General features: G+C 45.9%; 1 protein-coding gene across 1 annotated transcript; it reads left to right on the top strand.

Moving 5' to 3' along the window:
- Positions 1 to 416: 416 nt before the first annotated feature.
- LOC135536226 (ras-related protein Rab-12-like) lies at positions 417 to 12,998 on the top strand (the record flags this gene model as incomplete). The annotated part of the gene is made up of 5 exons (XM_064962595.1): positions 417 to 477; positions 8,170 to 8,308; positions 8,975 to 9,064; positions 11,077 to 11,181; positions 12,321 to 12,998. Coding segments are annotated over 5 exons (503 nt in total), but the record flags the coding sequence as incomplete, so codon positions are not given.
- Between the last annotated feature and the right edge of the window lie 1,020 nt (positions 12,999 to 14,018).

The raw sequence follows: 14,018 nt of genomic DNA on the forward strand, positions 1-14,018 counted from the left end.
GCACTAGAGTGGAGTAGTAGAGCACTAGAGTCGAGCACTAGAGTAGAGTCGAGTAGTAGAGCACTAGGGCAGAGCAGTAGCGCACTAGGGCAGAGCACTAAAGTAGAGCACTAGACTAGAGCAGTAGAGCACTAGACTAGAGCAGTAGAGCACTAGACTAGAGCAGTAGAGCACTAGGGCAGAGCAGCAGAGCACTAGAGTAGTAGAACACTAGAGTAGTAGAACACTAGAGTAGTAGAACACTAGAGTAGTAGAACACTAGAGTAGTAGAACACTAGAGTAGTAGAACACTAGAGTAGTAGAGCACTAGCGTAGGAGAGCACTAGGGCAGAGCACGAGAGTAGTAGAGCATTGCAGTAGAGCACATGACTACTTTTTTCATGCTCTTTCTCTCTCCCTCTTCCCTCTCCCTGCAGGAGTAGATTTTAAGATCAAGACGGTGGAGCTGAGAGGGAAGAAGATCAGGTTGCAAATCTGGTGAGTCAAAAGGAACAGGAAGTCATCATCAATCAGTCTCTTTAATAACTTCCTGGTTCATTTCCTCTGTCTCACTTATTCTGTTTCACTACCTCACACAGACTGATTTATTGCACAGTAGTGTACTGGACTGTACCCATTAATCTGGGCTCCACCACTGTCAGTCAGCCTCCATGTAACCCTGCTCTACCTAGGGTACAGCAAATCAAATTAAATCAAATTTGATTTATTAGTCACATGTGCAGAATACAGTGAAATGCTGACTTATGAGCCCTAACCAACAATGCAGTTTAAAAACAATATGGATAAGAATAAAGAAATAAAGTAACAAACAATTAAAGAGCAGCAGCCAAATAACATGCAGAGCCACCAGAAATTTGGGTACAGAGTCAATGTGGAGGTTATATACAGGGGTACTGGTACAGAGTGACACTGGAGACTATATGCAGGATGTTACGGTACAGAGTCAATGCAGAAGGCTACAGGTGCGGTGCAGAGTCAATGTGCAGGCTATATACAGGGTACATTTGCAAATTAATAATAATTTCTCTGGGGAATTTGTTACAAAATCAATGTGCAGGGGCACCGGTTAGTTGAGGTAGTATGTACATGTAGGTAGAGTTATTAAAGTGACTATGCATAGATGACAACTGAGAGTAGCAGCGGTGTGAGAGAGGGAGGGCAATGCAAATGCAAATTAGGTAGTCATTTGGAAAGCCTTCCCTACCGCCTGTATCGGGAATTTTCAGGGTCCGACACCCCTGGTAAGGAGGTCCTGGATGGCAAGAAGCTTGGCCCCAGTGATGTCTGGGCCGTACGCACTACCCTCTGTGTGCCTTGCGGTCGGAGGCTGAGCAGTTGCCATACCAGGCGGTGATGAGACGAGTCAGATGCTCTCGATGGTGCAGCTGTAGAACCTTTTGAGGATCTGAGGACCCATGACAAATGTTTTCAGTCTCCTGAGGGGAATAGGCTTTGTCGTGCCCTCTTCACAACTGTCTTGGTGTGTTTGGATCATGTTAGTTTGTTGGTGATGTGGACACCAAGGAACTTGAAGCTCTTAACCTGCTCCACTACAGCCCTGTCGATGAGAATGGGGTGTGCTTGGTCCTCTTTTTCCTGTAGTCCACAATCCTCTCCTTTGTCTTGATCATGTTGAGGGAGAGGTTGTTATTCTGGCACCTCACGGCCAGGTCTCTGACCTCCTCCCTATAGGCTGTGATCAGTTGTAGAGTAGAGGTTGACCGATTAATTGGAATGGCCGATTTCAAGTTTTCATGACAATTGGAAATTGGTATTTTTGGACACCAATTTGATTGAAAAAAAATAATATATATATATATATTTTTAAAACACCTTTCTTTAACTAGGCAAGTCAGTTAAGAACACAGTCTTATTTTCAATGATGGTCTCGGAACAGTATATATTTTTAAACCTGCATATTTAGCTAAAATAAATCCAGGTTAAAAAGGCAATATTAACCAGGTGAAATTGTGTCACTTCTCTTGCGTTCATTGCACGCAGAGTCAGTGTATATGCAACAGTTTGGGCCGCCTAATTTGCCAGAATGTTACGTAATTATGACATAACATTGAAGGTTGTGCAATGTAACAGGATTATTTAGACTAATGGATGCCACCCTTAGATAAAATGCGGAACGGTTCCGTATTTCACTGAAATAATAAACGATGTTTTTCGAGATGATAGTTTCCGTGATACGACCATATTAATGACTAAAGGCCCGTATTTCTGTGTGTTATTATGTTATAATTAAGTCTATGATTTGATAGAGCAGTCTGAAGCGGTGGTAGGCAGCAGCAGGCTCATAAGCATTCATTCAAACAGCACTTTCGTGCGTTTGCCAGCAGCTCTTCGTTGTGCGTCAAGCATTGTGCTGTTTATGACTTCAAGCCTATCAATTCCCGAGATTAGGCTGGTGTAACCGATGTAAAATGGCTAGCTAGTTAGCGGGGTGCGCTAAAAGCGTTTCAACGTCCTCAGCTCTGAGACTTGGAGTAGTTGTTCCCCTTGCTCTGCATGGGTAACGCTGTTCGAGGTGGCTGTTGTCGATGTGTTCCTGGTTCGAGCCCAGGTAGGGGTGAGAGAGGGATGGAAACTATACTGTTACACTGGCAATACTAAAGTGCCTATAAGAACATCCAATTGTCAAAGGTTAATGAAATACAAATGGTATAGAGAGAAATAATCCTATAATTCCTATACCAACTTCAACCTAAAACTTCTTACCTGGGAATATTGAAGACTCATGTTTAAAGGAACCACCAGCTTTCATATGTTCTGAGCAAGGAACTTAAACGTTAGCTTTCTTACATGGCACATATTGCACTTTTACTTTCTTCTCCAACACTTTGTTTTTGCATTATTTAAACCAAATTGAACATGTTTCATTATTTATTTGAGGCTAAATTGATTTTATTGATGTATTATATTAAGTTAAAATAATTGTTCATTCAGTATTGTTGTAGTTGTCATTATTATAAATACATTTAAAAAATTGTCAGATTAATCGGTATCAGGTTTTTTGGTCTTCCAATAATCGGTATCGGCGTTGAAAAATCATAATCGGTCGACCTCTAGTGTAGAGTCGTGCCTGGCCGTGCAGTCATGAGTGAACAGGGAGTACAGGAGTGGACTGAGCACGCACCCCTGAGGGGCCCCTGTGTTGAGGATCAGCGTGGTGGATGTGTTGTTACCTACCCTCACCACCTGGGGGCAGCCCGTCAGTAAGTCCAGGATCCAGTTGCAGAGGGAGGTGTTTAGTCCCAGGGTCCTTAGTTTAGTGATGAGCTTTGAGGGCACAATGGTGTTGAACGCTGAGCTGTAGTCAATAAACATCATTCTCACATAGGTGTTTCTTTTGTGGAGTGTGGAGTGCAATAGAGATTGCATCATCTGTGGATCTGTTGGGGCGGTATGCAAATTGGGGTGCGTCTAGGGTTTCTGGGATTGTCGTGTTGATGTGAGCCATGAAGGCCTTTCAAAGCACTTCATGGCTACTGATGTGAGTTCTATGGGTCGCTAGTCATTTAGGCAGGTTACCTTAGAGTTCCTGGCTACAGGGACTATGGTGGTCTGCTTGAAACATGTTGGTATTACAGACTCGGACAGGGAGAGGTTGGAAATGTCAGTGAAGACACTTGCCAGTTGGTCAGTGCATGCTCGCAGTACACGTCCTGGTAATCTGTTTTGCCCTGCAGCCTTGTGAATGTTGACCTGTCTAAAGGTCTTACTCACATCGGCTGCGGAGAGCATGATCACACAGTTATCCGGAACAGCTGGGGCTCTCATGCATCTTTCAGTGTTTTTTGCCTCGAAGCGAGCATAGAAGTAGTTTAGCTCGTCTGGTAGGCTCGTGTCACTGGGCAGCTCTTGGCTGTGCTTCCCTTTGTAGTCTGTAATAGTTTGCAGGCCCTGCTTCAGCCGACGAGCATCACAGCCGGTGTAGTATGATTCGATCTTTGTCCTGAATTGACGCTTTGCCTGTTTGATGGTTCTTCAGAGGGCATAGCGGGATTTCTTATAAGCTTCCGGGTTAGAGTCCCGTTCCTTGAAAGCGGCAGCTCTACTATTTAGCTCAGTGCGGATGTTGCCTGTAATCCATGGCTTCTGGTTGGGATATGTACGTACTAATAATAATAATAACAGGGTAAGCCTATAGACCCAAGCCACTAATAATAACATCAAGGCAAGCCTATAGACCCAAGCCACTAATAATAACAACAAGGCAAGCCTATAGACCCAAGCCACTAATAATAACAACAAGGCAAGCCTATAGATACACTTTCCTACTCGTTCATTACTGCTGCAGTGCCTTTTGTAGTGCTGAGTGGAAATAGGAAGAACGTACATTTTACGTCTTATAGAAGTGTTGACAGTGCTGAGTGTAGGTCGTCATTGTAAATAAGAATGTGTTCTTATTGACTGACTTGCCTAATTTAAATAAAGGTAACAACAACAAAAAAACATTGTACAAGACACACTCAGTCTGGACAGATGGTCTGGAAAACCTAACAAATGGATCCAGTCTGTGATATGTCCTGTCTCTATCTAATAGATCCTGTCTGTGTTGTGTCCTGTCTCTAATGGATCCAGTCTGTGATGTGTTCTGTCTCTAATGGATCCAGTCTGATATGTGTTCTGTCTCTAATGGATCCAGTCTGATGTGTGATGTGTTCTGTCTCTAATGGATCCAGTCTGTGATGTGTTCTGTCTCTAATGGATCCAGTCTGATATGTGATGTGTTCTGTCTCTAATAGATCCAGTCTGATATGTGATGTGTTCTGTCTCTAATGGATCCAGTCTGTGATGTGTCCTGTCTCTAATGGATCCAGTATGTGATGTGTTCTGTCTCTAATGGATCCAGTCTGTGATGTGTTCTGTCTCTAATGGATCCAGTCTGATATGTGATGTGTCCTGTCTCTAATGGATCCAGTCTGATATGTGATGTGTCCTGTCTCTAATGGATCCAGTCTGTGATGTGTTCTGTCTCTAATGGATCCAGTCTGTGATGTGTCCTGTCTCTAATGGATCCAGTCTGATATGTGATGTGTTCTGTCTCTAATGGATCCAGTCTGTGATGTGTTCTGTCTCTAATGGATCCAGTCTGTGTTGTGATGTGTTCTGTCTCTAATGGATCCAGTCTGATATGTGATGTGTTCTGTCTCTAATGGATCCAGTCTGATATGTGATGTGTTCTGTCTCTAATGGATCCAGTCTGTGATGTGTTCTGTCTCTAATGGATCCAGTCTGATATTTGATGTGTTCTGTCTCTAATGGATCCAGTCTGATATTTGATGTGTTCTGTCTCTAATGGATCCAGTCTGTGATGTGTCCTGTCTCTAATGGATCCAGTCTGTGATGTGTCCTGTCTCTAATGGATCCAGTCTGATATGTGTCCTGTCTCTATCTAATAGATCCAGTCTGTGTTGTGATGTGTTCTGTCTCTAATAGATCCAGTCTGTGTTGTGATGTGTTCTGTCTCTAATGGATCCAGTCTGATATGTGATGTGTTCTGTCTCTAATAGATCCAGTCTGTGTTGTGATGTGTTCTGTCTCTAATGGATCCAGTCTGTGTTGTGATGTGTTCTGTCTCTAATGGATCCAGTCTGATATGTGATGTGTTCTGTCTCTAATAGATCCAGTCTGATATGTGATGTGTTCTGTCTCTAATAGATCCAGTCTGTGATGTGTTCTGTCTCTAATGGATCCAGTCTGATATGTGATGTGTTCTGTCTCTAATGGATCCAGTCTGTGATGTGTTCTGTCTCTAATGGATCCAGTCTGATATTTGATGTGTTCTGTCTCTAATGGATCCAGTCTGATATTTGATGTGTTCTGTCTCTAATGGATCCAGTCTGTGATGTGTCCTGTCTCTAATGGATCCAGTCTGATATGTGATGTGTTCTGTCTCTAATGGATCCAGTCTGTGATGTGTTCTGTCTCTAATGGATCCAGTCTGTGATGTGTTCTGTCTCTAATGGATCCAGTCTGATATGTGATGTGTCCTGTCTCTAATGGATCCAGTATGTGATGTGTTCTGTCTCTAATGGATCCAGTCTGTGATGTGTTCTGTCTCTAATGGATCCAGTCTGATATGTGATGTGTTCTGTCTCTAATGGATCCAGTATGTGATGTGTTCTGTCTCTAATGGATCCAGTCTGATATGTGATGTGTTCTGTCTCTAATGGATCCAGTCTGTGATGTGTTCTGTCTCTAATAGATCCAGTCTGATATGTGATGTGTTCTGTCTCTAATAGATCCAGTCTGTGATGTGTTCTGTCTCTAATGGATCCAGTCTGATATGTGATGTGTTCTGTCTCTAATGGATCCAGTCTGTGATGTGTTCTGTCTCTAATGGATCCAGTCTGATATTTGATGTGTTCTGTCTCTAATGGATCCAGTCTGATATTTGATGTGTTCTGTCTCTAATGGATCCAGTCTGTGATGTGTCCTGTCTCTAATGGATCCAGTCTGATATGTGATGTGTTCTGTCTCTAATGGATCCAGTCTGTGATGTGTTCTGTCTCTAATGGATCCAGTCTGTGATGTGTTCTGTCTCTAATGGATCCAGTCTGATATGTGATGTGTCCTGTCTCTAATGGATCCAGTATGTGATGTGTTCTGTCTCTAATGGATCCAGTCTGTGATGTGTTCTGTCTCTAATGGATCCAGTCTGATATGTGATGTGTTCTGTCTCTAATGGATCCAGTCATGTGATGTGTTCTGTCTCTAATGGATCCAGTCTGTGATGTGTTCTGTCTCTAATGGATCCAGTCTGATATGTGATGTGTTCTGTCTCTAATGGATCCAGTATGTGATGTGTTCTGTCTCTAATGGATCCAGTCTGTGATGTGTTCTGTCTCTAATGGATCCAGTCTGATATGTGATGTGTTCTGTCTCTAATGGATCCAGTATGTGATGTGTTCTGTCTCTAATGGATCCAGTCTGTGATGTGTTCTGTCTCTAATGGATCCAGTCTGATATGTGATGTGTTCTGTCTCTAATGGATCCAGTCTGTGATGTGTTCTGTCTCTAATGGATCCAGTCTGATATGTGATGTGTCCTGTCTCTAATGGATCCAGTCTGTGATGTGTTCTGTCTCTAATGGATCCAGTCTGATATGTGATGTGTTCTGTCTCTAATGGATCCAGTCTGATATGTGATGTGTTCTGTCTCTAATGGATCCAGTCTGATGTGTGATGTGTTCTGTCTCTAATAGATCCAGTCTGTGATGTGTTCTGTCTATAATGGATCCAGTCTGATATGTGATGTGTCCTGTCTCTAATGGATCCAGTATGTGATGTGTTCTGTCTCTAATGGATCCAGTATGTGATGTGTTCTGTCTCTAATGGATCCAGTCTGATATGTGATGTGTTCTGTCTCTAATGGATCCAGTCTGATATGTGATGTGTTCTGTCTCTAATGGATCCAGTCTGATATGTGATGTGTTCTGTCTCTAATGGATCCAGTCTGTGTTGTGATGTGTTCTGTCTCTAATGGATCCAGTCTGATATGTGATGTGTTCTGTCTCTAATGGATCCAGTCTGATATGTGATGTGTCCTGTCTCTAATGGATCCAGTCTGTGATGTGTCCTGTCTCTAATGGATCCAGTCTGTGTTGTGTTCTGTCTCTAATGGATCCAGTCTGATATGTGATGTGTTCTGTCTCTAATGGACCCAGTCTGATGTGTGATGTGTTCTGTCTCTAATGGATCCAGTCTGTGATGTGTTCTGTCTCTAATGGATCCAGTCTGATATGTGATGTGTTCTGTCTCTAATGGATCCAGTCTGATGTGTGATGTGTTCTGTCTCTAATGGATCCAGTCTGTGATGTGTTCTGTCTCTAATGGATCCAGTCTGATATGTGATGTGTTCTGTCTCTAATGGATCCAGTCTGATATGTGATGTGTTCTGTCTCTAATGGATCCAGTCTGTGATGTGTTCTGTCTCTAATGGATCCAGTCTGATATGTGATGTGTCCTGTCTCTAATGGATCCAGTCTGATATGTGATGTGTTGTGTCTCTAATGGATCCAGTCTGATATGTGATGTGTTCTGTCTCTAATGGATCCAGTCTGATATGTGATGTGTCCTGTCTCTAATGGATCCAGTCTGTGATGTGTTCTGTCTCTAATGGATCCAGTCTGATATTTGATGTGTCCTGTACCTCCAGGGATACAGCTGGTCAGGAGAGGTTCAACAGTATAACCTCCGCCTACTACCGTGGGGCCAAAGGGATAGTACTGGTCTATGACATCACCAAGCAGGAAACCTTCGACGACCTTCCCAAGTGGATGAAGATGATCGACAAGGTCAGACTAAAAACTCTTGGAACAGCTTTTGATAGCTTGGTTGGTTTTCAGAGAGTGAGTTTTAGAATCCCAATGTAGTAGAGTAGTACCCCCCCATCCCGCCTCGACCCTGGTCTTCCAGTACCCCCCACCCCCTCAACCCTGGTCTTCCAGTACCCCCCCCCCACCAACCCCCTCAACCCTGGTCTTCCAGTACCCCCCCCCCCCACCCACCCTCAACCCTGGTCTTCCAGTACCCCACCCCCCCCACCCCCAAACCTGGTCCTCCAGTAACCCCCCTCAACCCTGGTCTTCCAGTACCCCACCCCACCCCCCAAACCAGGTCCTCCAGTAACCCCCCCTCAACCCTGGGCTTCCAGTAACCCCCCCCCATACCCTGGTCCTCCAGTAACCCCCCTCAACCCTGGTCTTCCAGTAAACCCCCCCCGACCCTTGTCCTCCAGTAACCCCCCTCGACCCTGGTCTTCCAGTAACCCCCTTCCCCCTTGGTCCTCCAGTAACCCCCCCACCCCCTCAATCCTGGTCTTCCAGTAAACCCCCCACTCGACCCTGGTCCTCCAGTAACCCCCCTCGACCCTGGTCTTCCAGTGACCCCCCAACCCTGGTCCTCCAGTAACTTTTTAGAGCACATACTAGTGCACTAATCTCTCCTCTTTCATTGGTCAGTATGCTTCAGAGGAGGCAGAGCTGCTGCTAGTGGGGAACAAGCTGGACTGTGAGACAGACCGCATCGTCACTAAACAGACTGCCGAGAGGGTGAGTTACACACTGATCTAGGATCAGATAACCGCCGTTATCCTCAGATCATTAAGGGAGAAATATATAAATGAGGTCAGAGTTCCGTCTCTCCGCTTCACAGCTCTGTACTGGTTGCTGACAGGCCGGTTTGAACTTTGAACTGCACGCGAAGCGACATAAAGAAGTCGACCCCATCCCGCCCATTCATTGGGGTAGCTTTGTTGTTTTCTGAGTGAGGAAATGCTGTAAGTCAGAGGAGTCAATATGTTCTGAAGAGAGACGTTGAGGACCAGAATGCACTCCGTTCTATTCTCCTGGAAATTACAATCTGTCTGAAGTCGTCTTGAAAGCCTAACACTGTAAGTTTGTATTTTATAACAGCTAGCCCACCTATTAGATTGCGATTTATAATGGATCGTTTTTAGGATTGTGTTAATCAGCAGCAGTAGTTGTGTGATGGTGGGGATATGGGGCTGTGTTCCAAACAAAACAAATGACAAATGTCCTTGACTTCAATTCCTCAACGACACAGCTAGGAGAGCTACAAAAACACCTTTTATAGTTGGAGGATCCGTCCTTGAGTCATAAAACTGCATTGAAATGACTTGAAATGACTCACAGAAAGAGAGTCGTGTGTCGACTTTGAGATTCCAGTCAGTCCTTTCTCTCAAACCCTTGTCGTCATTTTTGTTTTGTTTTTATATTTCACCCACCCCACATTGTCCAGGAATATTCTTATGTTACTGAATGTATCAGAGTATATTCAGATGTCGTTATTAATAAATGCTGTGAAAAGTTCCAGCAAATGTAACATTCACATCAACAGTGTGATGTTTGGATTCAGTCTGGTCAGGTGAACTGTTGAGTCCTCACCTTTTGGTCTAATTATTTCCCCATTTATCTCAAACTGTTCTCTTTCAATTGCTACAATTGTTATGCATTTGCTTTTATAGTTGTTCTGTTAGAAATGTTTCAATTTTAGCCCTATCCAGATAGGCCAATTCCACGAGTGTAAAGGGTAAATTCCGCTCTAGATTAAACATTTACATTTAAGTCATTTAGCAGACGCTCTTATCCAGAGCGACTTACAAATTGGTGAATTCACCTTCTGACCTCCAGTGGAACAGCCACTTTACAATAGTGCATCTAAATCATTTAAGGGGGGGTGAGAAGGATTACTTATCCTATCCTAGGTATTCCTTGAAGAGGTGGGGTTTCAGGTGTCTCCGGAAGGTGGTGATTGACTCCGCTGTCCTGGCGTAGTCAATCACCACCTTCCGGAGACACCTGAAACCCCACCTCTTCAAGGAATACCTAGGATAGGATAAGTAATCCTTCTCACCCCCCTAAATGATTTAAACACAGACGTCGCTCCTGTTACAATTGCTCACCTCATCAATGCACAATGTAAATGTCACTGCTTCCTTCACATTCCTCTGAAGATCCACTGAAGAATCTGACAGTTAAGGAAAAACCTTGAGTTGTACATTACCCAGAGTTCTGAGTGCTTTAAAATTTGATCAGGAGCCTCCCAAGTGGCACAGAGGTCTAAGGTACTGTGTCGCAGTGCTTGAGGCATCACTACAGACCCGGGTTCAATCCCAGGCTGTGTCCACAGCTGGCCGTGACCGATGAGGCGGCGCACAATTGGCCCAGCGTCGTCCGGGTTAGGGGAGGGTTTGGCCGGCCATGATTTCCTTGTCCCATCATGCCTTAGTGACTACTTTAAGGCGGGCCGGGCGCATAGTCGACATAGTCGCCAGCTGGACGGTGTTTCCTCCGACACATTGGTGCGGCTGGCTTCCGAGCGGTGTGTTAAGTAGCAGTGAGGCTTGGCAGGGTCGTGTTTCGGAGGACGCATGGCTCTCAACTTTCGCCTCTCCCGAGTCCGTACACGGAGTTGCAGCGATGGGACAAGACTGTAACTACCAATTTGATATAACGAAATTGGGGAGAAAAAAAGGGCTAAATTATAATCTTGCCTTATACCCCGGGAAACAACACTACAGAAGTTCCATTTCTCTCCACAGTTTGTCTCCAGGATATCTGGGATGCGTTTCTGCGAGGCTAGTGCCAAGGATAACTTTAACGTGGAGGAGTGCTTTCTGAAACTAGTGGACGACATTCTAGCAAAGGTGAGTAGTTACCTCACTGTGCTCTTGTTGTCTCTGCTATAACTAAAAATATATATTTTATTATTTTCTATGTAATGATTTTTTTTTCAGTATTAGTTTCCTGTTACTGTACGTATATTATTAAGTGATAATAGTCTTCAATGTGTTTTATAGTATTGTGATTAGTCATTTTTGTTTGCCACACCAACTGCTGCTTTAAGCATTGACTCAGACAAGGAAGGATGTCATTGAACCCTATTTTCTATTCTTTGTGATCAGGTGTGTACCTATTAACTACTTCTTCTTCCTGTCTATGTCCTGTCTACTTCCTGTCTACTTCCTGGCTACTTCCTGTCTTCTTCCTGTCTCACCAAATGCCTATGGAGTATTTCCTAAAATGTTTTCCTATAATTCCCAATATTGTCTTGTGTGTTACTGTAGCCTGTATAACATGTAGCTGTAGCCTGTATAACATGTAGCTGTAGCCTGTAATAACATGTAGCTGTAGCCTGTATAACATGTAGCTGTAGCCTGTATAACATGTAGCCTGTATAACATGTAGCTGTAGCCTGTATAACATGTAGCTGTAGCCTGTAATAACATGTAGCCTGTAATAACATGTAGCTGTAGCCTGTAATAACATGTAGCTGTAGCCTGTAATAACATGTAGCTGTAGCCTGTATAACATGTAGCTGTAGCCTGTATAACATATAGCTGTAGCCTGTATAACATGTAGCTGTAGCCTGTAATAACATGTAGCCTGTAATAACATGTAGCTGTAGCCTGTAATAACATGTAGCTGTAGCCTGTAATAACATGTAGCTGTAGCCTGTATAACATGTAGCTGTAGCCTGTATAACATATAGCTGTAGCCTGTATAACATGTAGCTGTAGCCTGTATAACATGTAGCTGTAGCCTGTATAACATGTAGCTGTAGCCTGTATAACATGTAGCTGTAGCCTGTATAACATGTAGCTGTAGCCTGTAATAACATGTAGCTGTAGCCTGTATAACATGTAGCTGTAGCCTGTAATAACATGTAGCTGTAGCCTGTATAACATGTAGCTGTAGCCTGTATAACATATAGCTGTAGCCTGTAATAAAGACATTCTGTTTCTACTGTCTGTTAACTTCCTGTTCTGTCTTCCTGTCTCATCAGATGCCTCTGGAGATTCCCAGTAGGGAGCTTTCCAACAGTATCCTGTCTCTGCAGCCTGAACCAGACGTTCCCCCTGAGCTCAACCCGCCACGCATGCGCTGTTGCTGAGACCCCCTTCCACCTCCACCATCCACCCTGCTGAGACCCCCTAACCCCTTCCACCTCCACCATCCTCCCTGCTGAGACCCCCCTACCCCTTCCACCTCCACCATCCTCCCTGCTGAGACCCCCCTACCCCTTCCACCTCCACCATCCACCCTGCTGAGACCCCCCTACCCCTTCCACCTCCACCATCCTCCCTGCTGAGACCCCCTACCCCTTCCACCTCCACCATCCTCCCTGCTGAGACCCCCCTACCCCTTCCACCTCCACCATCCTCCCTGCTGAGACCCCCCTACCCCTTCCACCTCCACCATCCTCCCTGCTGAGACCCCCTACCCCTTCCACCTCCACCATCCTCCCTGCTGAGACCCCCTACCCCTTCCACCTCCACCATCCTCCCTGCTGAGACCCCCCTTCCACCTCCACCATCCACCCTGCTGAGACCCCCCTACCCCTTCCACCTCCACCATCCTCCCTGCTGAGACCCCCCTACCCCTTCCACCTCCACCATCCTCCCTGCTGAGACCCCCCTTCCACCTCCACCATCCACCCTGCTGAGACCCCCCTACCCCTTCCACCTCCCACCATCCTCCCTGCTGAGACCCCCCTACCACTTCCACCTCCACCATCCTCCCTGCTGAGACCCCCCTACCCCTTCCACCTCCACCATCCTCCCTGCTGAGACCCCCCTACCCCTTCCACCTCCACCATCCACCCTGCTGAGACCCCCTACCCCTTCCACCTCCACCATCCTCCCTGCTGAGACACCCTACCCCTTCTACCTCCACCATCCTCCCTGCTGAGACCCCCTACCCTTCCACCTCCACCATCCTCCCTGCTGAGACCCCCCTACCCCTTCCACCTCCACCATCCTCCCTGCTGAGACCCCCTACCCCTTCCACCTCCACCATCCTCCCTGCTGAGACCCCCCTACCCCTTCCACCTCCACCATCCTCCATCCACCCTGCTGAGACCCCCTTCTACCTCCACCATCCTCCCTGCTGAGACCCCCCTACCCCTTCCACCTCCACCATCCTCCCTGCTGAGACCCCCCTACCCCTTCCACCTCCACCATCCTCCCTGCTGAGACCCCCTATCCCCTTCCACCTCCACCATCCTCCCTGCTGAGACCCCCTACCCCTTCCACCTCCACCATCCTCCCTGCTGAGACCCCCCTTCCACCTCCACCATCCTCCCTGCTGAGACCCCCCTACCACTTCCACCTCCACCATCCTCCCTGCTGAGACCCCCCTACCCCTTCCACCATCCTCCATCCACCCTGCTGAGACGCCCTACCCCTTCTGGCCACCAGAGGGCAGCAGAACCAAGCAGCAGTCTGGAAGCCTCCCAAATTGCACTATTCTCTTCATAGTGCACTTTTGACCAGTCTTTCTAGGGGACAGGCTGTCATTTGGGACGTAGGCTCAGGTGTTCCTGCTTGGACACACCTGCTCTGATAGACGTCCTCCCAGTTCTACTTCTGGGGCTGTATGATATGACACACACACACTAACCAATACAGAGACCTTGTTAAGACACACACACGTACAGTATACACCTGTACACACACACCTGTACACACACACACACATACAG

The sequence above is a fragment of the Oncorhynchus masou genome, unplaced genomic scaffold, assembly GCF_036934945.1.
Source record: "Oncorhynchus masou masou isolate Uvic2021 unplaced genomic scaffold, UVic_Omas_1.1 unplaced_scaffold_5789, whole genome shotgun sequence".
In the NCBI taxonomy this organism is placed as follows: domain Eukaryota; kingdom Metazoa; phylum Chordata; class Actinopteri; order Salmoniformes; family Salmonidae; genus Oncorhynchus; species Oncorhynchus masou.